Consider the following 24,419-nt stretch of genomic DNA (forward strand, 5'->3'; position numbering starts at 1 on the left):
ATCACGTAATTGCTAAAATACAAACAAGCCAACAAAAAAAGGAAAACCTGGAAGTGACCCTAAATGTCAGCCAATCGAGAAATAGAAGGCAGTCAGCTCTATCACAGGAATTGAGTTTAAGGTCTTAAATTAGATTGTGTGATATTCTCCTGTCCTCATACTCCCCACTGCTACTCTAAGTTTGACCTGGGCAAAGTTCCCTCATCTGTGACATCAAGAAAGTAACGTTACAAACATGGCATGATTGTACAGAATGTAATGAGCAGCCCTCATTGATACGATATGCAAGGAAACTATATAGGTCTACAAAGTAATGTATTTCATAACAGCAATGAGAAGCAGGATACAAGTAGATTTCATGTTACAGAACAGTGGATTCCAGTAAGAATGGAAAGATCCCATGCTTCGTAAACATTATATGTGTAGTAGAAAAAAAGATTCAAAGCATATCCTCCAAAATGTTGTAAAATGATTCATTCTGACTGGAGGAATTATAAATACTTGCATATTTTTGTTTATTTTCTAAATTGCTTTGTAATAAATGTGTTTTTCTTTTAGATAACAAAATTACAATGGAAGGAATGTTTTCTAAAAACTATCGCTTATACTTTTCTTGGAAGTATCAAATCCACTGTGTATAGAATTTCGCCTAATATGCCAGATTCTTCTCACACCACGCTTCCTTATATTCCTGGTCACACTAATTTGCTGTTACTTCATGGGCTGAACCAACCCACTGCACATACTTTATTATAAATTCCAATTTATTAATGTTGATTCATACATGCATCAATTATTTCTGAACAAACTCAGGTCTGGTCTACCCAACTTCTACAACTCAGGAAAACCCTAGCTTTGCCTGCCCCTGTTCTTATTCTTGGGAGACATGGTCTGAGTAGGCTATATAGCTGAGTAGGCTATATAGTAGGGTATATATTACTACCCAAAATGTGGGTGGATGAACAAAAATACATAGAATAACTCAATAGCTTATAATTAGATTTCAAGTTTCATTATGCAACTTAAAGATGGTGGCTGCCTCTTTCTAGAGGAGTCACCATGACCATATTTCCACTGAATTAGACAATAAGGGATGGGCTATCTGTCTGCTAAATGTTCAGTTTAGGCAGGACCATAATCATACAAAGGATGAATAAGCAGGGTTCCAACAATGAAATCCTGCCTCACAACAGGGTGAGTGAGAGCCCTGTGACCAGGGGTATTCAAGCAGAGGGTAAGTAACTCCTCTACATGCTTTTATTTATTTATTTTTTTTAATTTTTTTTTTCAACGTTTATTTATTTTTGGGACAGAGAGAGACAGAGCATGAACGGGGGAGGGGCAGAGAGAGAGAGGGAGACACAGAATCGGAAACAGGCTCCAGGCTCCGAGCCATCAGCCCAGAGCCCGACGCGGGGCTCGAACTCACGGACCGCGAGATCGTGACCTGGCTGAAGTCGGACGCTTAACCGACTGCGCCACCCAGGCGCCCCCTCTACATGCTTTTAGATACTGAGATCATGTATTAGGTCCTACAACTGGATGATTTTATGAAAGTTATCCTAAAGTGAAATCCATCCATATTTCACTTTGCACAAAGGCTTCAAAGTTTACATTTTATAAACTTTAACATTTGCAACTTGATCTCACCTTTCTAAAAAGGAGTTTCAGATTCACAAGTGAATTTTTTCTTAAAAACATCAATATATTAAAAAGTAAATCCCCAATCCTTTTTGAAGGAGGATTTACTGAAAAGTGTACATTTTAGAGGAAATGTCAGTAAATATAAGAATATTTGAAGTTTCACCAAATGTATCTACTTTTTAAAGAAAGTCATGTTTACGTGACAAAAAAAAAGTGTGTTGTAGTAATTTATGGATAATTTAGAAGAGTCTATAATATACTTCTAACAGATGTTCCTTTTATAAGCCTTAAGGAAAATCCAAGATGTCAGCAATCATTTAAGTCAAAGAAAGTGAAACAGGGACTTTGGGCTGGCTGCATTTGTAATCAAGTAATCACCATATCTTGTCCAGAAATCCCTTAGGTAAGTTCATTTCTTGCCTGCCTGCCCCCTTCAAGTTTCTACTGATAAATAAGAAGGTACATTATAAATGTTAGGGGGAAAAAAAGCACCAGGTCTTGATATATGATGCTAATTCCATTTCTGTGTATTCTCAGGTATACATAAAGTGCAATATTTATCTTTTTTCAAATGCCATCCGTTTGAAGAGACAAGCCAAAAAGAATGGAGTCCCTTCATGTGCCTTGGACACAGCTGGGTTGTCTGCCTTCTACAATCAGCAGTGGCCCTAAGAACTCTTTAATGCTAAATATAAAAATGATCATTGTCCATATCAGCAAGAGGGAGAAAAGAACTCCAAAGAGGTTCCACTAACCCACCACAACGACTCAAGTTAAATGCCATAATCATGCCAGCCACTCAGTTACCACTCAGTCTCTGTCTCCAGTCCAGAAACCAGTCTGCCAGAAGCCCAGATAGCTGGAAAAGCAGCCGTGTTTTATCATACAACTGATTCCCAGATGTCAATTTAAAGGAAAATTATATGCATCCTACATTAAGGAGGAAAAAGATCCCTCATTTTATAAAAGTCTTTTTTTTTCTTTTAAGAGAACAAAGAACATATATTTTGAAACTCCGTAATTGAAAAAGACAATACAAACTACAAATGTTTACAGGGCACTTGCCCCTATTCACTAAGCTCAACATAAATAAATTATTCCTTTTGTATTTGTGTAGACAATGCTTCCTAAGAAAAATCATGAACTCTACTTTTAGTGAGATTAGCTATTACACATTTAAATATTCCAGAAAATATCTTCTAAAAGCACGTAAATTCATATTTGCAACACAAGAACGGAAATTGCTAAGTTTTTTTTTTTAAAAGGAATGAAGTTTTAGAATTTCACCCAAAGGGTAGTAACTAAAAAGATTTTTAAGAAACAAACCCATGTTTTTAAACATTAAAAAAATTAAAAGAAGGAAAAAAGTTGGGGGCACCTGGGTGGCTCAGTCAGTTGAGCATCTGACTTTGGTTCAGGTCATGATCTCACAATTTGTGGGTTCGAGCCCTGCGTCGGGTTCTGGGCTGACAGCTCAGAGCCTGAAGCCTTCTTCAGATCCTGTGTCTCCCTCTCTCTGTCCCTCCCCCGCTTGCATGCACACAAGCACGTCCTCTCTCTCTCTCTCTCTCTCTCTCTCTCTCTCTCTCTCAAAAATAAACGTTAAAAAAAATTTTAAGAAACAAATTCATGTTTTAAAAAGTATCCTTTAGGTCCATTCATTAACTAATTAATTTTGTAATTTCTTCTGAAAACATGCTACTGTACATGTGAAATATATGCAAGTCTTTATTGGATTCCCATAAATTTAGTAAGGACTAACAAATCTAATGAATGAATAACTGTTGAGAATAATGATGTAATGCCTGGAAGCCTCTGACTTGAAACTGCCCAATTCCTTCGCCAATTAGGAACTGAACTTGAAATCTGCCTAGGATGAAAGAACTGCCAAAGTTGCATGACTTCCAGAAAAATGAACATCATTCCACCAATTATAATTATGTTTGAAAATTTAAACTGAACTATTACCCATGCTATAGTATTTAAATAAACTTAACATTATGTAGGAAATTTGTATCATTCCATTCTCAACAACTTACCTTTTTATGCTAACATTTCACAATTAATTCTTTTTCCCAAAATAAAAGCATATGGGAAAGACGTTTAAATTTATCCTAAGTATATCTATAAACTCTGTCATTTGTGGAATGTACTTCAGTCCCAAGAAATCTCAATTACTTCAAGAATAATATAAATATGGCAATATGTACACACATACCAGTGTATGCTAAATGGCTGCATATATCTTACTTTTCAAACTTCGCTGTAGGAATCGTTTCTCAGTTTCTTCTCAAGATTTAATCCAAATACTATGATACAGTTTTCGTCAGGGTAATGAGTATACATTTCTAAATATAAGGCTTATTTGCAGTTTAAAGTCTCTCTCTATATATAAATGGTCAACCACTATTTATCTGTAATACTTCAATGACATAGCTTCAGATACTCTAGCGTTCTGCAACAAAGAAAGTGCTCTACAAGTTGGGATGCTATGACAATGCCTGGGGAAACAGAGGATGTATGTCATTATGAGTGATTATGCAATACTGCTTTCAGTTTAAGCTTATTTTTACTCATATAGTTCAGTGTTAGTTATTTATCACATTTTATAAGATTAAACATCTTTGACATGCCACTCGCACCCATTTGCTACCAAGAGGCCATTTAATAGTTCATTTAGGGCATCGGCCCTGGAGATTTTCAGCAGTCTATAGGTCATGAGTTTAAGTGCTATTCATATTATGGTAAACTGGTTTCACATGGGCTTGTCTGACCGTTCACATGATAAAGCAGACAATGCTGGATGCCTACTGACCAGTCATTCCTCCACTCCTTTTCTCCTGCCCAACAGAACTTCCACTGGCCTCCCAAACGGAGGTCACTCTGATGGAGAAAACTGACATTCTTCAGCTGTTGTTAGTTATGTCTCATAATCTTACATCTCAAGTTCTAGACATAGTCAATGACGAATAAAAGTATTATTTCCTTAGAAAAATTCTCATTGGATAACAAAAAATTACATGTTGTTACAGCAAAAGAGGCTCCTCCAAAAGGAGGTTCTCACTTCCCTTTTCTTACCTCTTTCACACTGCGGACCAGTGAATCCATAAACACAAGCACAGCGGTTGGGTCCAATGCAGCGTCCACCATTCTGACATCCGTTTTCACAGACGGCTGCACACAAAACACAGCAAGAAGCTCATTAAACAGTAAATCTCCAAGTACAGTTGACCTCTGAAGAGCACAGGCCTGAGCTGCACTGGTCCACTCCGATGCAAAGATTTTTCGATAAATACGGTACAGGACTGTAAATGTATTTTCTCTTCCTTGGGATTTCCTTAATAACATTTTCTTTCCTATAGCATACTTTAAGAATATAGCATATAATACATGTAACATACAAAATATGTGCTAATCGAATGTTTACGTGATCAGTAAGGCTTCCCATTAACTATTAGCAGTTAGGTTTCTGGGAATTCAAAAGTTACATACTTAGACTTTCAACTGCAGGGGGGGTTGACATCCCCCACCCAAGATCCATGTTGTTCAAGGGTCATCTGTATAATATTTGGTGGAGATTAAACCTATAATGGATCTCACCTCTCAAACAAGCTACAGCTCACATCACCCATTTAAGTAAATATATATGACGTATATTGAGACAAAAGCCTACACAATCAATTTAAGTCACACTGTTAGGCACAGGTTCGGTAAAAGTTTTTCTGTTTTTTGTTTTTTTTTTAATCAGAATCACAAAAATTAGCTGGCTCAAATGTTCATACTATCAGAGTATGACTATATCATCGTCTATTTTAGTTCTATTAGCCCCATAATCGAACATAACAGGTAAGGAGGTGATTAAAATATGGGGAAATGCAGGAAAAAGGGGGCAGACAACAGGTAGCAGAAAGAGAGAGAGAAAAGGGGGAGGCATGTGACATGGAAAAATAAAGAGGATATGGCAACACAGAGAAGGAAAAATCAGAAAAGAAAAAAAGCCCCTCCTAAAAAGACAGGGTGGGGGTAGTCAATAAGAAAAGGGCAAATGTAACATGAAAAGTGAGAGGGAAATACCATCAATTCAGGAATGAAACACCAAAAGAAATAATGAATCTGGAATCTGTAGACAGCACGTAGAGGATATAAAAGCTAAGAAGGGAAAACCTCTCTGTGTCAATATAATAAATATTTTTATTAAAAAATTAACCCACGGTCCAAAATTTTTATGACACACACAGGCAGCCTGCACTCTTTCACTCCTTTCCACTTGGGACCAGGGAAACCAGGATTCAATTCAGCCTCTGTGGGCCCCAGGGAGCCAGAACTGACCCTGAGCCACTCCCCTCCCCCACTGCACCACCCTCAGCAGCCAGGACCACAAAAAGGAAACCATTCTGCAGATTCCCTGAAAAACAAGTATCCCTACTAATTCTCCTGACAGCAGCTGAATCTAAGAATCATGCCTTCTCCAAGAAAAAATACTAAGAGCTTGTCGGTCAACCCACCCACTTTGTTGAATATCAACAATGTCCTCATAGATGAAAAGGACTGCATTCTGTGACTCATGCTCAAAAAACAGAACTTAAGACATTAAAGCAAAGTGAGGGGGCAAAGCACATCTATGTGCCCTTCAAATGAAGTACATATCAAAAAAGGGAAGCTCAATAAATAAACTGATATCTAAATATGCAATAACGTTGCTATTTCCTTACCGGGAACGTTCAGCTGGTTTACCTATTTTCATCCACACTACTCCAAGTGGCTTCTGTTCTGCTGACAGTACAAAACCAGAACATACTCTGAAACAAAAGATGTCTTCATCTTAAAGCACCACTGTGCTAATAGCTTTAAGATTCTTTGTCTACAGCAGGCTTTGCTCAAAGGCAGGAAGTAGTCTACGTCCATCGGCACAATTAGGCCTGTGTAAGAACTACACCTTTCGGCTTCTTCCCTTGTCCCAAGCGGAGTTCTGCATAGCACTTCCTACTCATTACTGTCTGGAAATATGGGTTAGGCAATCAATTAGGTGAAGAAATACGAAGGATAAAGGAAATAAAGGTCATGAGAAGTATGAGAAAGATGGGGATGGACAGGAATGTGGAAGAAAACAAAAACCTATCCTAGAACGCTCAGTAGTGTTTAACTCCACAGAAACAACTGCCAGTGTTTGAAGATCTCCACTGCTACAAAGGTACACTGCAAAAAGGTGGCCCTTGTCTAATGTAATGAATTACGGTGTGAGAAAACTGCCTGAAACATCAGCAAGCTGTAAGAAACGAAAATGGAAACCACTTTTCCTGACATGTTCCCTCATGAGACACATGCTAGGCTTTAAGGTGACTGGGGAGAAAACATTCATGGGAGACACTCAGGATTTATCCCTGTGTTAAGTGAAGGAAGAGCTTCCCTCAGGGTTTTCCAAAAAAACACTTCCAAATCCCAGGTAGAAGAAGAAGGCTAGATAATCCTGGACTTTCTCCTGGAAAGAACTCGTCCACTACAGATGAAACCTAGTGTAACCTGTTTAGGCTATACTCATAATGTCTGTCTTCTCATTGTGTGTGTGTGTGTGTGTGTGTGTGTGTGTGTGTGTGTGTGTGTGTGTTTTGTTTGTGTTTCTCAGTGGGGAAAACATATTTATTGTTCCTAGAAAATTCAGGTCACCATACAATATGGTTCGTTATTGTAAATACTTTAATTTTTTTACAGATTTCTCTATTTTAATTTTTAACAGGGCAAAAATATCCGCAGATGTAACCTACTTAAACAAAAGATCTTCGAGATCCTCAATAATTTTTTTTTTCTTAAATGTAAAGGGTTCCCATGAACAAAGAGGATGAGACCCACTCGTACAGCTACTGGCTGACATTTCCAGTTTTCGCATGAGAGTTAGCTCCTTCCACAACAGAGACCAGTTTGCTTGCCTTTGTATCCCCTTTATCTAATGTAGAAGTTGATGTACCTCAGATACAAAAAAAAAATCCTGCAATACATGAAAGTTTTGCAGTCTTTTTTCCACTATTTTGGAAGGCAGAATGCCACAGTGAACAGATGAGCACACCCTAATCAAATCATCTTTCTGATTCTGCGGAAAAAGTGAATTAATTGTGCCTAGCTTAGAGGGCCCCGCAAATTAAATAAAATAGTGTATAAAACAAAGTGCACAGTAGCTGCACATTGAGGGTGTTCTACAAACTTTAATTCTCCTTCTCTTTTATTCTACAGGGTATTTTATGAAAAATAAGACACGCTCTACAGAATCCAAAGTTTACACTGAGGAACAACAGCAACAGAAGAGAAGCAGGCAGTGCATGTAAAAGTGGAACAAAAAAATAAACAAAAGAAGTTATTTTCCTTAAGAATGAGTTAGGATAAAAATTATTTCATTTTTTTAACTTTTATTCATTTAAGTCATCTCCACACCCAACATGGGGCTCAAACTCATGACCCCGAGATCAAGAGTTGCATGACCTTCTAACTGAGCCAGCCAGGTGCCCTGAAAGTTATTTTATAAAGTAGTTTTTCTTGTGACAAAATATAATGGAAATGCAAATTTACACTTCAACTGGAGTTGGAAAGAAACGTGAATATGCCTAAATTTCCGCCATGGAAAGAATGCTGACCACCCAGGAAGAAAAACAATGCTTACACCTGCTGTGGGATATACAGCAAAAGGCAGTGGAGAAAAATACATGCTACATACTATCCACAGCAACTTCCTAGGGATCTTTATCACGGCCTATAATTAACCTATTATCTATATAAAAATTCAGTCTTGTGCTCCCAAGTTCATATTTCCCTAAGCTCTCTCCTAAGATCTTAGCTCAAACATCTTTCCAATTGGAGGTGGAAGGGACTCCTTCAATTATCAAATGCAAAACAAAATCCTTGCTATTCCATATTTGCAGCCCCACCTAACCCACTCCCTGGCTATTTCCCATTTCAGAAAATGACACTACCATTCACATTCTGGAGCTCCACCCAAACCTCCAGTTGTCATCAGAGGTCTTTGCTTTTTGTTTTTCTCCACCACCACCAACCACCACACTGCCCCCCCCCACCCCCCCCCCGCCCACCGCATGCTCAGACCGTCAGCACACACTTCCTTCCACAGATTCTACTTCCAAATACAAGCTCAAGGCAAGCACTTATCACATCCTCAATTACACCAGCACTGAGCATGGGCACCACTACCCTGGCTGCTAACTGGCCTTTCATTTTCTCTCTCACTCTTTCTACAACCCAGTTCCAACACAATAGCCAGAATGATGCTTCTAAGTTAATCAGATCATATCATTCCACTGCTCAAACTGCCTCAATGACTCCAAATTTCTTTTCTTGGGGTATAAGGCCCTCTACCACCATCTCAAAACTCACCTCCTACCCTTACCTCCTCTCCTCTCTTTAGCCACATGGGTCTTCTTTCATGGTCTCCAAAATACGCAAAGTCTGTTTGCACCAAACATCCTGTGAAACTGCTTCTCCTTCTGCCTGGAACCCTTTTCCCACTGACCTAAAATGGGACCTTTTGCTTACGGATCTACTCCCAACACCTTGCACAGCATGGAGCTCCCAGGAGTGACTCAATAAACACTGCTGAATGAAATGAATGAGTGCTTTCTAAGGAAGACTGTCCACATTTCTGGGAAGGCAGCTAAGCAGTTTACATGTTTTTATAATCTTCATTTTAGCAAACATATTTCCAGGACTTTTCTGGATTCACAGGCTGAGAGTTTTTACACCTGCTTCCTTACTCTCAATACTGTAATTCTCTCTCTCTCTGTCAGACAACTTAGGAAGTGGCTTCCTTACACCATGTTTTGAGCTGATGTCACACCTTGCCACCTTCTTACTTGCTGTGAATGAATTTTTCTGGTTCCATGATTTGCCTGCATCATGTGTCCTATGAACCCTAAGTACTGTGCAAGGATAGTTTTGCCTCAAGAGATATTCAGAGAACAAATTTTCATATATGCTGTTCTTTTTTTTTAATTTTTTAATGTTTTTATTTTTTTTAATTTTTTTTAATATTTACTTCTTGAGAAAGAGACAGAGTGTGAGTGGGAGAGGGGCAGAGAGAGAGGGAGACACAGAATCCAAAGCAGGCTCCAGGCTCCGAGCTGTCAGCACAGAGTCCAACGCGGGGCTTGAACTCACGAACTGTGAGATCATGACCTGAGCCAGTCGGACACTTAACCGACTGAGCCACCGAGGCGCCCCTCATATATGCTGCTCTTCTGACCCAGTGCTTTTCCCTTTCCCCTAAATGAAAAATGTGGGGACATTGGTAGGATTTGGCACAGAGACAGAAGAACATAAAAGTGCCTCCTGTAGGAAGAGAAACTACTTTCCATCCCTTTGCTTTCAATTTCTGTGAAGAACAGGGAAAGGACACACTAACACACTCTTTCTGCAGAACCTTCAGGAAAATACACACACACACACACACACACACACACACACACACACACACACACACACATATACCCAGACAGATGTATCAGCTAAATTCAGGCTGAAAGCAGCTAGTTTCATAATAGATCTGAGTAAATACTCTGAAAGAACAGTAGAGGCAGGCTCTTCCCCCCTATAATTGTAAAGCAATCATCATTCTCCCCTATAGACCAAAAGGCTGAGTTTGAAGGATAATTTTACTCCCTTACTACTCAACTCTATAAAACAGGAATACAATCAGATCTCCTAACATTTCTGTATAGGTACGAAAAAGGTATAAATCAGCCTCCTTATAATATTATGTTCATAAAAGGTTTCTTTTAGTGGTTATAAACTGGGGTCCATTGTATAAAATTTAGAAACTACCTAAATGTATGAAGAAAATGTAGAAAAAAAAATCATCCATGAAAAAAGAAACTTTGCTACGATTTCTGTTCCACTGTTGTCCAGCTATTTCCTGCTCCTGCCCAAAAAAGTTGCTAAACTGGCATCTCTTATTCCCACAAGTAAAGTGGCCTCAGTGCAGTGTATTCTCTCAAATTCCTTAATGCTCCACTTCCCAAACTTGTCAATCTCAGATTATCTTAACATCTGTAGCCATACCTGAAAGCCACCTACAAAAGGGATCTGTAAACTACAGCCCACAGGTCAGATCTGGCCCACAACCTGTTTTTGTACTGCCCATGAGTCAAGAAAGGTTTTAACATTTTTCTATGGTTGAAGAATCAAAAGAACAGTAATATTTTTGTGACACATGGAAATGGTATAAAATTCAAATTTCTGTGTCCAAAAATAAAGCTTTGCTGAAACACAGCCAAATTCTTTCATTTACATATGGTTTATGGTCATTCTTTCACCGTAATAGAAGAGCTAAGTAGTTGTGAGAAAGACCACAAAGTTTAAAATATTATCTGGCCTTTACCGAAAATGATGGCCGACTCCTGACCTGAACAAAGTATTTTTCTTCAAGTTGATTCACCTACTTATATTAAATTATTTTAAAAGAAAACTTCATAGCATTTGTAAATAGAAAGCTGTATTACCCTAAATGGGAGGCAGACCTAAAAATAACTACAATCACAAGAAGATACCACTTCACACCCAGTAGGATAACTATCTCACTCACACTCACACACGCAAACAAAAAGCCAAAGTGTTGGTGAGAAGGTGGAGAAATTAGAATCTTTGTACGCTGCTGGTGGGAAGGTAAAACAGTGCAGCCACTAACAAAACAGTAAGGCAGCTCTTCCAATCAAAAAGAGAATCAGCATATGAGCCACAAATTCTACTTCTAGGTATGCACTCAAAAGAACGGAGAGCAGGGACTCAAGGGGATGTTTGTGCACCTATAGCCACAACGGCCAAAAGACAGCAGAACCTCAAGTGTCCGTTCATGGACGAATAGACAAAAACAAAAGATGGTCGATACATACAGTGGAATGTTCACCAGCCTTAAAGATGAAGGAAATTCTAACCCATGTTCTAACACGGAGGAAACTTGAACACGTTATGCTAAGCAAAATAAGCTCGTTACAAAAGGACAAGTACCGTGTGATTCCACTTACTTGAGGTATTGACAGTCAGTCAAATGTACATACACAGAAAGCACAATGGTGGTTGCCAGGAGACAGGGTGAGGGAGAAATGGGGGGGGGGTCAGTGTTTAATGAGTACAGTTTTACTCGTGTACCTCAAAAACAAAGTTCTGAAGATGGATGGTGGTGATGATTACAAAACAGTTGTGAATGTACTCAATCCTACTCAACTGTACACTTAAAAATGGTTAAAACAGGGGCGCCTGGGTGGCTCAGTTGGTTAAGTGTCTTCATTTTGGCTCAGGTTATGATCTCAAGGTTCATGAGATCGCGCCCTATGTCGGGCTCTGTACTTGGGACAGCAGGGAGCCTGCTTGGAATTCTTTCTCTCTGCAACCCCACCTCCCCTCAAAAACAAATAAATAAACTTTTGAAAAAATGGATAAAATAGTAAATTTTATGCTTCATACATAGTGAAAACAACTTTTTAAATCTTTTGAAGCTCTAACAAAAGTAAAATAAGATTAGCTTAAGCAAGGTAGATACTCTTGCACTTCTACCGTTTCGTTTTTCTATATTGAAAGGATTGATGACAGGGGAGCATGAGTGGCTCAGTCAGTTAAGTGCCCAACTCTTGATATGGGCTCAGGTCATGATCCCAGGGTTCTGAGATCGAGCCTTGTGCTTAAGATTCTCTCTCTCTCCCTTTGCTCCTCTCCCTCCTTGTGCATGCACTCTCTCTTAGATAGATAGATAGATAGATAGATAGATAGACAGACAGACAGACAGATAGTAAAATGCTGATGAAAAATTCTTAGGGAGGTCTCAAAGATCAACAGCAAACAGAGTCTCTGCATCTGATGAAATCCACATGAAAAGGGGCCTTGTTACTATTTATGATTCAATGATGTTTGACGTTGTGTTCTTTTACTCATCCATACTTTAAAATATGGGGATTCTAGTAAGAGTCCCACCATTTGGGAAACACAAACTTCAAGTGATATGTTATTATCCAAGAGCTACAATACCTACATTTCTGTTAAAAGGTTATCTAATTAGTGCAGAATATTCTCCAGACAGTGAAGAGAAGATCTTTACTGGATTAAAGCTCCCTCTTTCACAATGACATCGCATTTTTAAAAAATCATTTCATAGCCCTGCACTACCGTATTGTATCATTAAACATATACGAGCAAAAACAGTTTGTAAGATTGGCTCTCCTAGGGTTCATTTTGGGGTATCCTAAAGAGAGAGAGAGAGAAATCGCAACAATCTTTACCATTTCTTTAGTTTGGTATTCATCTTTTATGGAGCTAGATTTTTAAAAAAGCAAGTGAGTACTAACTTGTGATATATGTCAAATCTGATAAAGTAAGGGTGGTACTCAACATCAGTACTCTAAAACACAAACAGTTTAAAGAGAAACAAATCTCATATGATACAAATTGGAAATTTAAGTGTAAGGGATGGCTTACTAAATAAAATTATTTTTTTAATGATCATAGGCTTCACACCCCCTTAAATTATGGCTTAGTATGAAATACCCACTGAATCAAATGACTGCTAATAAATGAAGTCTATGCCAATGTTCCTTACGTTGTCCACAGTAAGTTCCAATATATCCCTTCTGGCACTGGCAATGGTCATCAGCACAGGTCCCTCCATTCAGGCATCTAACGTTGCACTGCTGAACTGCAAGGAACAGCAAAAAAGTATAAAACTATCAATCACTATAATTACAGTGTCTGTGAGTTATAAAAGTATACTAAATCCCAATTCAATGGCAAATATATTCTACAGAAGCACTATGACACAAATACATCTTTATTTGTGTAAGTACACACATGAGCATATGTGTTACATTACTCACCATGACTTTAAAACATATCACACTTTCACCGTCAATCAATATATGATGACTAGTAGTGTAGTTTCCAGAATGTGGGAAGCACTTGTGTATCCATTTGGAATGCAGGGGCTGAGTGCCTGCCCTATGTGCTCAGCACCCCACTGTAATGAAAGACTTACTATCCACTCTCATGAAGCTACCATTCCCATAGACGGACAAAACACAAGTCAACAAATGCCACAAAGCCATCATAGGTTGTGACAGGTTCTCCAAAGGAAATTGTGTCACGAAAAGGAAGAGCCTGGAGTCAAAAAGGAACCTAGACAGAAGTGAGACAAGAACCATTCTGATGCAACACTTAAACTGAGTTCTAAAGAATGAGAATGAGCCAGGCATGAGAAGTACCAGCGAGGAACCTCACAGGGAGAGGAATCAGAAAACTGAAATACTCTCAGATGGAAAAGTTCTTCTGTTTGAAGAACTGAAAGGGTTACATGATTATAAAGAGTCAGGCTGAGAAGAGATCGTGGAGAGGCATCCAGAGGCCAGCCAGATAATGCAAGGCCTCCTTCGCCATTGAAGGTTTTGCATTATATCCCAAATGCAACAGAAGTCATTGAAAGGATTTAAATCAGACAGTAAAGTGATGCAATCTGTATTTTTAAAGGATTCCTCAAGCTGCTCTGCACAGAAGAGATTTGAAGAGAGCAAGAGCAGAAGCCAGAGAAGCCCTCGGAAGGTTACTGCAGTAGTCCCTCTGAGAGATGTGGGGCGCTAAACCATAGGCTCTCAGTGGTGATGCAAAGGAGAAGATGTATTTGAGATGTTTCCCAAGAGAACTCACAGGTCTTGTTGAAAGAGCTGATATGACATGAGAGAAAGAGAGAGAAAGCGAAGAGAAACAGTTGCTCAAGCACTGGGTGGATGGCAGCGCCATTTGCTGAGGCAAGAGAAACCGGAAGTAGACTGTGGGCAACAATGAATCAAATTTCATGCTACCAACTTTCAGAAGTTTACTAAGCATCATGGAGATGTGAAATAGGAAACGGAACAGGCGAATATGAGGCTCAATGGAAGGATATATTCTGGAGATCATCACTATGAGTTAGCAACATATTGGTAGTAGTTGAAGGCATATATGCAAATGAGTTCACCCAGGGAGACCAGACTGTTGACAATGCTGAACTCTGAAAGGAAGTCTAATGAAGAGGACACGGACAGGAGACTAAAATAATAATAATAATAATAATAATAATAATAATAATAATAATAAAGGAACACTGTGGCCATTGATATTGCACTAGTGAAGGGAAAAGAGCATTTCATAAAGAGAGTCAGTAATGGTGCTAAATGCCTTAGGAAGTGGAGCAGGGTGGGGACTGGAAAAGAGAGAATATTTCCTGATGAAAATAGAGTTATTACTCAAGGCCACAGAAATTCATGGATGCCCTCTGGAATTATATGCCATAAAATGAGGGTAGGCCTGTGAATGTTTTGTTGCCCAGGCAGAGAATTAAAAAGTTGAATTGTAAAATTTCTCCAGGATTGGGTTTGTTTGTTTGTTTGTTTGTTGCGGGAAAACTAAGACAAGACAATGAAGATATGGGCAAGAATATCTTCCAGGCGTTCAGATAAGGGAGGTTCTGGAAAGCAATGGAGGAAATCTGCTAATCAGGGTGGTCAGAGAAAGCCTGGATGAACTGTGAACGAGAGCTTTAAAAAGCTGAGAAAATGACGGATTATTTTCAAAGAAAATGAAACTAAAGTTCTACTCAGAAGTTTCATCAGAAGACAATGACATCTGTCATAGAAATCTTGAATCTTCAATATCTGAGTCAGACAGATTCTCTTGCATGTCTTCTTAGGGAAAACGTGGAGAGAGAAATGTTAAAAATGAAACGTCACTCTGGCTTGAGGCAAGTTTAAAATTTTATTCAATTACTGAGCAATTAAATAAAGAGTATCTGCTCCTACTCTGTTAGAATATTACCTTAAACACTGGCCTAAAAGATTATGCTTGAAGACCCGACAATTCTTAGCTAGGTCATGAATAACACAATGTTAGTCTATTGTTGTGATCTTTCAGGGTTGCTGGTTCATATGTGTAAAGCAGAGCAAGTTAATAAACATAAAGCATCATGTCAGTACACAGTATTTTGTCAGTTACCTTTCCCGATTAGTTAACCTACAGAACAGGACATGAACCACAGGATTACACAATAGGCAATAAACAGAGCATAGGGTTTGCAAATGCCTACAGGTTTAGGCATCAGAACACGTGGATTCAAATCTATGTTACCCTGGGCAAGTTACTTAACTCAAATGCACCCATCTTCTTTCTCTGTAAAATGGGGTCATAATATTACCTCATAGTTCTTTTTATGTGAGGATTAAATAACATGCGATCGTCAAAAACATAAAACAGTACCAGGCACATAGTAAAAACCCAGTAAGTTATAGTTCTTATTCATTTTTTAAAAAAAATTTTTTAAATGTTTATTTACTTTTGAGAGAGAGAAAGAGAGTGAGTGGGGGAGGGGCAGAGAAAGGGAAAAACAGAATCAGAAGCAGGCTCCAGGCTCCGAGCTGTCAGCACAGAGCCTGACACGGGGACTCGAACCCACGAGTTCCGAGATCACGACCTGAGCTGAAGTCAGACACTTAACTGACTGAGGCACCCAGGCTCCCCAACAAGTCCTAATTATAAAGAACTTCTCCACTGAATCCAGGTACTTTTATAACATAGATGTGTAGCTTCTGGACCAGAATTAAAGCATTTTGCTTAATAAACATCATGACCCTACTCCTTCTTAGTTTTTGGTGACAATAATTAAGCCACCGAAGATTTTTCACTCCAAAGACAAATACAGATATAGTTAGTAAGGAAAATAATCAGAGACTTATACCCTTGTTGAAAAAGACATTTTGCGTTCACTCAGAAGTTTCCAAATAATGCAATAAGTAAGGTCACATCTAAGAAACATACTTGATTTTGATCCACAGGTTGGTGATATTTGGCCGCTGGAACAGGTACACATGTTAGGACGGGAACAAAATCCATCTCCACAACTATTTCTACAAATTGCTGTGGAAAGCACAATAGGGAAGGAGAGGAACAATTAGGTAATAATCCACAGTTTACAAAACCAGAAAGCTACAGTTAACAACACTAAACCTGAAAAGCTAAGATAAAAACAACAACAACCATGGGATACATAATGACTAATTTCAGATATGTAACAAAACTACCCATTGTAGACATGAGACTTAGTCTCATAAGTATCCTTACAATAATGTGCAAATAAATGGCACTATTTCAAGTTCCATAGCCCGTTAATTCTCCCATCAATACGGGTCATGTTTCCCATTCAAGGCAGAGTGTTTATACACAGAATTTACCACAAGACAACAGTCTTGGTCCTAGAAGCTGGGAGGACTGAGGAAACCCAGAGGTCCCACATACCTCAGGAAACACAGCCCACTCTGGAAAAGATCTTCACAAGACATAGAAAATACAAAATGGGTGGAGCCAGAGACTCTGAGCCCTAACCACTTGGCCAAGCCCCAGGGGTTCTGTGCACATTCCTTCCCAGCTGGTATCTGACCTGCCCCATCATCAATCTTTGTTCTCCTTAATAATTCCCTCTCTCCTTCCTCCAGCCTTTCTTCCCTCATGCTACCACCACAACGTGGCCTATTCCTGCTGCTCAGAAAAGCTGCTGCGACATTTTGATGGAGGGAGAGTCAAAGCCTCCTGCGGTTGTGACCTCCAAGGTATGAGGGTCATCACAGCAAAGAATGTTAGGCTCACTGACACAGCACATACCACGGATCCTCAAAATCGTCAGCAGAGTGCTTTCAAATGGGAAGGCTCTCCCATGTTTAGTCAGTTCATTTATCTCCATATCTACATCTGAATTCTTTCTTTGTGCACAAAGTCTATGTACTTTAATGCTCCATGAGTAGATGCATGAAGACAAGAAGAGGAGAGTCTGGGAATGTCTTCAAACTAGCTATAAACATTTACGCAGATGTGCATATGTGTCTTTTGCTAGACAGGGGTCTCACAATTTTCAAAAAGATCTAAGACCCGCAATAATGTAAATGGCGTGCTCCACAGAAGCAAGCTAACTCAGTAATTGTTTTCCTTCTCCAAATTGCCTCTTGACATCCACATAATATGACCAGCATCTCCATCAGTAGTACTTATAAGTGAAAATGTCATAGATCACAGTGTGAAGACTGTTAGGCAAGAACATGGTTCCTGTCATAGAGTGGACCGTTAATTTCTAAAATGTGCTACAGTTTCTGATCACCAATAATTTTCCAGCGACACATATTCACTAAAATAATATTTTATGTCAAAGCCCCCTATCCCCAGCAAGCTGGCATTGAGTTTAGGCTTAGGTGATCTACAAAGTGCGAATACCCAGGTCCTAAACCCGAGGAAGGTCTCATGGAGGAAGACCGGTCATCCTCAGACAGCAGATCTCTGTTATGACCACAGGTGTGTGCTCTATAGCTGTGAGCCAGTGAGAAGGGAAAGCATGTAGGCCCTTTCTCCTCATGCTCATCTCAAATTAAGATTTCCCTCACCAAACTGTCTATCCCTCCCACAGTCATGAAAACCATGAGACCCAGAAACACCAAAAGGAGAGGGCAAGAGGACATAGTTGTTAGGATTTTACAGATGCTGGGAGAAGGTACGCAGCACAGTGAAGAATACACAGTACGCCAGAGGTCTGATGTGGAGCTCTTGTGCTACCGTGGACCCACTGTAAACTTAGAAAAAAACACACAGCTTCTCTGGGTTTTGTTTTCTTCTTGGTAAAAGAAAACAGAGCTTATACTGGAGGGATCTGATGTCTTTTCAGGTTCAAAGGCTATGACTTCAGGCCAACTCCCTCCCATTCTACTGATCAAAATGCCCTTCACAGCAAAATTTCACAATAAGTAAACCAATAAACTTTCCCACTGCTTCAAGTTCTAACAAGATTAAAATAAAACCAAATCAATGAAAAGTGAGAGAGTCAATTCCATTCCTTTGGAAACAATATTGGGAAGTTCAGAAGTACTTCAGTGATCTTTGCAGGTCACAACTAAGAACGCTGACAACAAGCACAGAGACTCAAATCAAAATGCATCAGGTTTGCAGCAGTTTGAGAAATACATTTTTCTTTTATTATCTTTGCCTCTTCATGAAGCCTGGTGAAGGCCAAACAGATTAAAATTCTAGACGGTAATCATTTTAATGTTGTCTGTAAAGAAAGAATTCTGTTGTATAAATGTATGAAAAAAATAATCTTTGGTGCATGCATTCTATTGGTATTTTACTTATCGCTTTTTCTAAGTTGCCTCAGAGCTTGCCTTTTGCTAAATGACAGAAATTCAATAAATGCAATAAATAACTTATCATCACCAGGAAATCCTAGAATGAAAATTCCCGACTTTGACTTTATGATGGTTTTAGTTTGGTTATTATCTTCACATATTATCATTTTAAAAGCCAAAAATAATTGAACTACTAAATTTAATGTAAAGTATTAAAATTCAAAATTTAAGTCAGATCTCTACAACAGAATATAAAGGCATTACATTCTTCCTCTACTTTGTGCACTATTTCAATTTTTTTTTTAACATTTATTTATTTTTGAGACAGAGACAGAGCATGAACAGGGGAGGGTCAGAGAGAGGGAGACACAGAATTTGAAACAGGCTCCAGGCTCTGAGCTGTCAGCACAGAGCCCGATGCAGGGCTCGAACTCACGGACCGCGAGATCATGACCTGAGCCCAAGTCGGCCGCTTAACCGACTGAGCCACCCAGGCGCCCCTGTGCACTATTTCATAGTCTTGGGTGTTTGAGTTATTTTTTTAATGCGCTGATATTTTTGTAGAGAACTCTTGATATATGTGCTATACACATTTTTGGAGATTTAAGGATAACTTCAAAGTTTATGCTTTCTAGAGATTTATGATACATGTAACTTCCATTGTATTTCATAAACACCCAAATATTTCAAGTAGTAGAAATGCAGGCTACAATGTCACTGTTGTTCTGAGATTTCCAAAGTGGTTTTTCTAAACAAGTAAAAAGCACAACATTACTGAAAAACTAAAAGTATTTAAAGCCAACATTCAGAGGGCTACATATATATACATATATATATATATATATACACACACACATATATACATACATGTACATATATATGCACAATATATCCATGTACATATATATTTCTACCACAAATATTCTGGAAGGATCTGTTCTCTGGAATTCCCATTCCACACCAATCCAATAAAATCTGACTTTACAGATTTTCAACACATACCATAAACCGATCCCTTCTTCTCGGCTGCTCTCCAACTCAATAATGGCAGTCACATTCATTACATTTAGTGAGTCAGACTTTCCGCAATGCCTAAGTCATCCCAGCTAGTATGGCAGGTGTGTGGTGAGTGACATTAGCTGCTTTAGGATTCTAGGAACCATGTTAAGTTTAAAGCAGGCATGATTATGCCCTACTGGCCTGAAAGAGTAAATACACCCTCCATAAATGCCTCACATAGATGATTTCTGCATTGGAGAAAAAAGAATGCGGTACCCTTTCTTCCTTTTGAATAAAGTAAAGGCTTATAATCAGAGGGTTTATGTAAAATATTTATGAATCACTTTAAAGAACAGTCATTATTTCCCATTTTTGCCTCCCAACTGGAGATTGTGGGATTTTTAGAGTAGAAAAAGTTTTAAGAAACAAGTCTTCACAACACTTGAGATTTCATTCCTTTTTAAAAAACTGAAACAACATTACATTAAGGGTCTATCTCAAACCCACAAAACCAATAAATATAGAGTCAGAGATGCCACTACATCCTTATTATCCCTTGGCTAGTGAGGCTTGCCCGTTTTCTCTGTTCACAGTTGCATAATTATCTTTTCCCTGGAGAACATGAAGGTCAATCTAAAGTCAAGATTGGCTCTAAATGAATGTGCTGTCTATGATACCTGGCTCTCCTCCGGACAAGACAAATGTGACTCTGCTAGATAAATACACAGAGGAAGGCCAGTCACACTTCAACTCACAAATTCACAGGAATGTGAAATAAGACATCCTATGGCCCATCACGGTGAGGTTGATAACTAATGACTTCTCCAATTAGAATTTAGGAAAGCTACATATACTCTTCGAAAACTAAATAAAATAATAAAAATTTTAAGGCCAGAGATGCAGAACTTTTGAAGTTCTACGCCTCATACTTTGAAAAACCTACTGTACTCTAGGAGACAGATATGGAGCCTGAAAATCCTAAATTTAAATATCTTCAGGGGAAAAAAAAAAAACAACCTCAAACCATTTGGGAAGAGTTCTTTTAAAAATTTTGTTGACCTGGGTCAACTCTAAATCCCTGAGAGAGTTCCTTTCATATCTATGTTATGTGGCTGTTGAGATGAAACCAGAGATAATAAAGTGGTTTTGTACAAAGGCCTAAGCAAGCTTGATCTTCAAAAGTCCTAAACCTCATGCAGTCAAAAGCCAGATAATTTACATAATCACATTGTGGTCTTATCTGGACTCTTTTAGGAAAAAGTGGTTTTGAGTTATCTAGGGAATTGCTGTACTCCCCCTTCAGTTTGTATTAATAGACACAGAAAGATAAAACTTCCAAGTATCTCTGAAACCTTTATCATTATTGCCCTTCAACAGAGCCTAGAAGTGGAGCCTAAACTGATGTAAACCGGCTGCTTCTTCCTCAACACTCGAATGGGGCCGCGTCCTAATTACCACTGCTTTGTGGCCACTGGATTCTAAAAGCAACTGTGTGCCCCCAATGACTCAATGCAAAAGCTGGGCCCTGACAGGGGGCCGACCGCGCTGCCCAGGCTGCAATCCCCATCAGGCACTCACGGACAATGCACTGGTTTCCTCCAGGAAGCGTCTTCCACCCAGGGCAACAGTAGGAGTGGAACCTGGATCCGCACACGTTGGGCCTGCGATGGACAAGCGAGGTCACACACATGGAGGGAAGGGTACGGTAACACATTAGCGGTTTTCCCAAGCAAAACCCTGAGTGAGAGGATTTCGGGACAACAAACAAACCAAAACTACACTTCACATTCTTGGGGCTTGGGGCGCAGGCAGGGAAGTACATGGGCTGGAACAGGGGAGGGTCGGAAACGTCTAAACCTTGCTTTTCGTCTGCTCTCCCGTATTGCCTTCCCAAAGGGCGAAAAGAAACTTAGAAACATGTCATTTGCTACTACTCTAGCCTCCGGATACAGAGAACAAAGGGATCCCTCTGTTTTCAAAAATCCTTGCCCTCGTCCCCAAATCCGTCCCTCCTCCATCCACTGTTCCTGCGGCCCCGACGTGTCCAGGAAGGCGCGTCGGAAGCTGAAGCGCTGGAGTTTGATTAGACTGAACCCTAAGCCCCGAACTGGTCCTCAAACAAAAGGCTCGGGAGCGGCGCCCCCGACGGTGGGGTGCTGGCAGGCTCCACCAGCCCCGACGCCCAGTGGACTCAAGCCCGCCTCCAGCCCCACATTTGGAACCTGTTCCCGCACCGCGGTCACTGCGCGCGCTCTACCATCCGCACCCGGGGGCCTCCGACCCAACCCCCTAGGGAGGGCTTTTTGCCCACTGAGCTGCGGAGGAAAAGGGGGAGGCGCTCCTGGGAGTCCTCGGGATTCTGGTGGAGGGGGCCGCGGCTTGAGCCGCCAGAACTAGGCTGAGGGAGGGGTGGGATGGAAAGCTGCCAAGGCAAGGGTCCCCCCACCAGTGCCTCCTGCCCACCTACCCTCGGAGCACGTCCTGCTGTCCTCGTCTGCGGACGCGGCTGGCCGCCGCGGCGCCCTCCTCGCGGTACTCAGGCACCGCGAACCCGCCTTCGGAGCCCGCCGCCGCGGGCCGGACCTGTTGCGGGGGCGGCTGGGGCCGGGGCGGCTTGGGCGGCGGAGGCTGGGGCTGGCCAGCCGTGCCCTGCGCCCAGAGCGCCACGCAACCCAGCCACACGAAATAGGGCTGCAGACACAGCCGCCGCCGTCTCCCCATCGCGGGCGCCGAGAGCGCGCGGACCGTGGTCCGCGGACAGGGAGTGCTGGGAGACAAAAATCTGTGCGGCCTGAAAAAAAGTCAGGGTCTACAAAGCCCTCCGTCGGCTCCCGAGACTCCCCGGGGCTCGGGCTCCCTGCTCTAGCGGGAGCCCCGGAGCGAGCGCCGGCCCCCTGGCTGACGCCGGGGCGCGGGCTCTAGCGCAGCGGGCGGCGAGGCGCGGCGACGGTACAGCCGGCAGCCCTGCGCGGTCCACGTTGCATCCCCCGGGCCACGGCCCCGAGCGACTCCAGGACCGCCAGCGGGTGGGGGCGGGAAATTACAAAAGTAACCCGAGCAGCCTCGGCGTAAAGTTACAAAGAAAGCGGACCTCAAAAGAAAAAAAAAGGCCTGCACGCAGCGCCGCGGCGGATTCCCGTGCGCTCCGGGAACAGATCTTGCAAAGCTGCAAAAGTCACCAGAAAGAAGCCGGCAAGCAAACAAAAGTCGCCCCCCACGGAAGAGGGTCTCCTCCCGGCTCGCCTGGAGTCCCGCGGGGCAGCGACGCGCCGGCGGCGGCTGAGGAGCCGAGCTGAGGTGTGCGGGGCCAGGGCGAGCCGCCGGTGAGAGAGAGGGCAGGAGGCTGGAGGCCGGGGAAGATGCGGCGGGCGAGGGTGCGGCGCGGGGTTTTGAGGCCCGGCGGGGCGTGGGGCGGGCCGGCGGGCGGCGGCTGTCAGTGGGGGCTGGAGCGCAACCGTCCACACGTGGAGCGCAGCCCCGACCCAGGGGCCGACGCACAGTGGGCGGAGACAGAGTTAAGGGGCGAACGGGTGGGGAGGAACAAGGGGAGCTAGGGGCTGGGGGAGGGGAAGAGGAAGGAAGGGGGTAGGATGAAGGGAGGGGAGAGGACTGAGATTGGGGAGAACGGGGGGGGGGGGGGGCAAGCCGGAGAGGAAGGCCGGGGCTGGAAGAGGGGCTTGGAAGGAGGGATTGGCGAGCCCGGGTGCGAGAGGAAATGAGCGGGGGATGGGGGCGAGGTTAGAGCGAGGAGAGAAGTGGGAAAGGGGAGGGGGGGCCGGGGGCCTGGGGGCCGGCTGGAGGGGGCGAGGCGCTAGTCGGCTTTGCTTCCCGTCCCCCTCAATTGGCCGCTAGCTCTGTTTTGACTGTACAAAGCGAGCAGACGACGGGGGAGGGGGCGGTTAGGGACCGGATTTGGGAAAGGAGGCAGCAGCCCCTTCCCCTCCCCCTCCGCCCTTGCCGGGCGGCGGACCAGGGACGAGGGTCTCTAAAGGCGCTTGGCTGGGCTAGACCCGCAGCTGAACTTCCCCGTGTCGGGCAGAGGCCACAGGGTTGAGGAGGAGAACGGGTACTCCTAGACCCATACCCGGGGTGGGGGGATTCGAAGCCAAGCAGGAATAGAGACTTGCGCGGAACTTGGCTGCAACCTCAATCAGAGGAGGCCGGGCCCTCCCCATCGCCCTCCTACCCCCACCTCCCCACCAGGAGCGGCGTCAGTCTGTGGGACCCGCAAAGGGGCTGGGCGTTTCCAGATTGAAATGTGCCCTCCACCTCCAAGAGGGAGCTCACGTGGCCGCGGGGGGCCTCGGCTGCGTGCCGGCGCCGCGGTCCTGGGGAGTCCGCGCAGGGGGTGTGCTCGGGAGTGACCCCTGGCAGAGCTTTGCCGGGAGTTGCAGCCAGAGAGGAGTTAGAGACCCTGAGCTGGCGGGGGGGGGGGGGGGGGGGGGGGAGGGGGCGTTGGACGCAGAGCTGGGAAATGGGTCTTGGGGCAAACCCTTGGTTTCGGCTTGGACTCATTAATGATTAAGCCCTAGCGATTGGTGCTTACAGGCTGGCGACCTGCCCTCTGAACTCTTAGAACTGCCTCTGCATTCATCCGCCTCTGGGGTC

General features: G+C 42.3%; 1 protein-coding gene across 1 annotated transcript in view; it reads right to left on the minus strand.

Moving 5' to 3' along the window:
* Positions 1-22,663, minus strand: part of FBN2 (fibrillin 2) — a 259,016-nt gene extending 236,353 nt beyond the window's left edge. Inside the window, exons 1-5 of the mRNA XM_003980732.5 lie at positions 22,279-22,663; positions 21,390-21,472; positions 16,468-16,566; positions 13,229-13,324; positions 4,723-4,818 (exon numbers count right to left, since the gene is read on the minus strand). Of these exons, the coding sequence (XP_003980781.2) occupies positions 4,723-4,818; positions 13,229-13,324; positions 16,468-16,566; positions 21,390-21,472; positions 22,279-22,532 (628 nt within the window). The 5' untranslated portion in view covers positions 22,533-22,663. The remainder of the gene's footprint in view (positions 1-4,722; positions 4,819-13,228; positions 13,325-16,467; positions 16,567-21,389; positions 21,473-22,278) is intronic.
* Positions 22,664-24,419: the final 1,756 nt, after the last annotated feature.

The sequence above is a fragment of the Felis catus genome, chromosome A1 (genome assembly GCF_018350175.1).
Source record: "Felis catus isolate Fca126 chromosome A1, F.catus_Fca126_mat1.0, whole genome shotgun sequence".
In the NCBI taxonomy this organism is placed as follows: Eukaryota; Metazoa; Chordata; class Mammalia; order Carnivora; family Felidae; genus Felis; species Felis catus.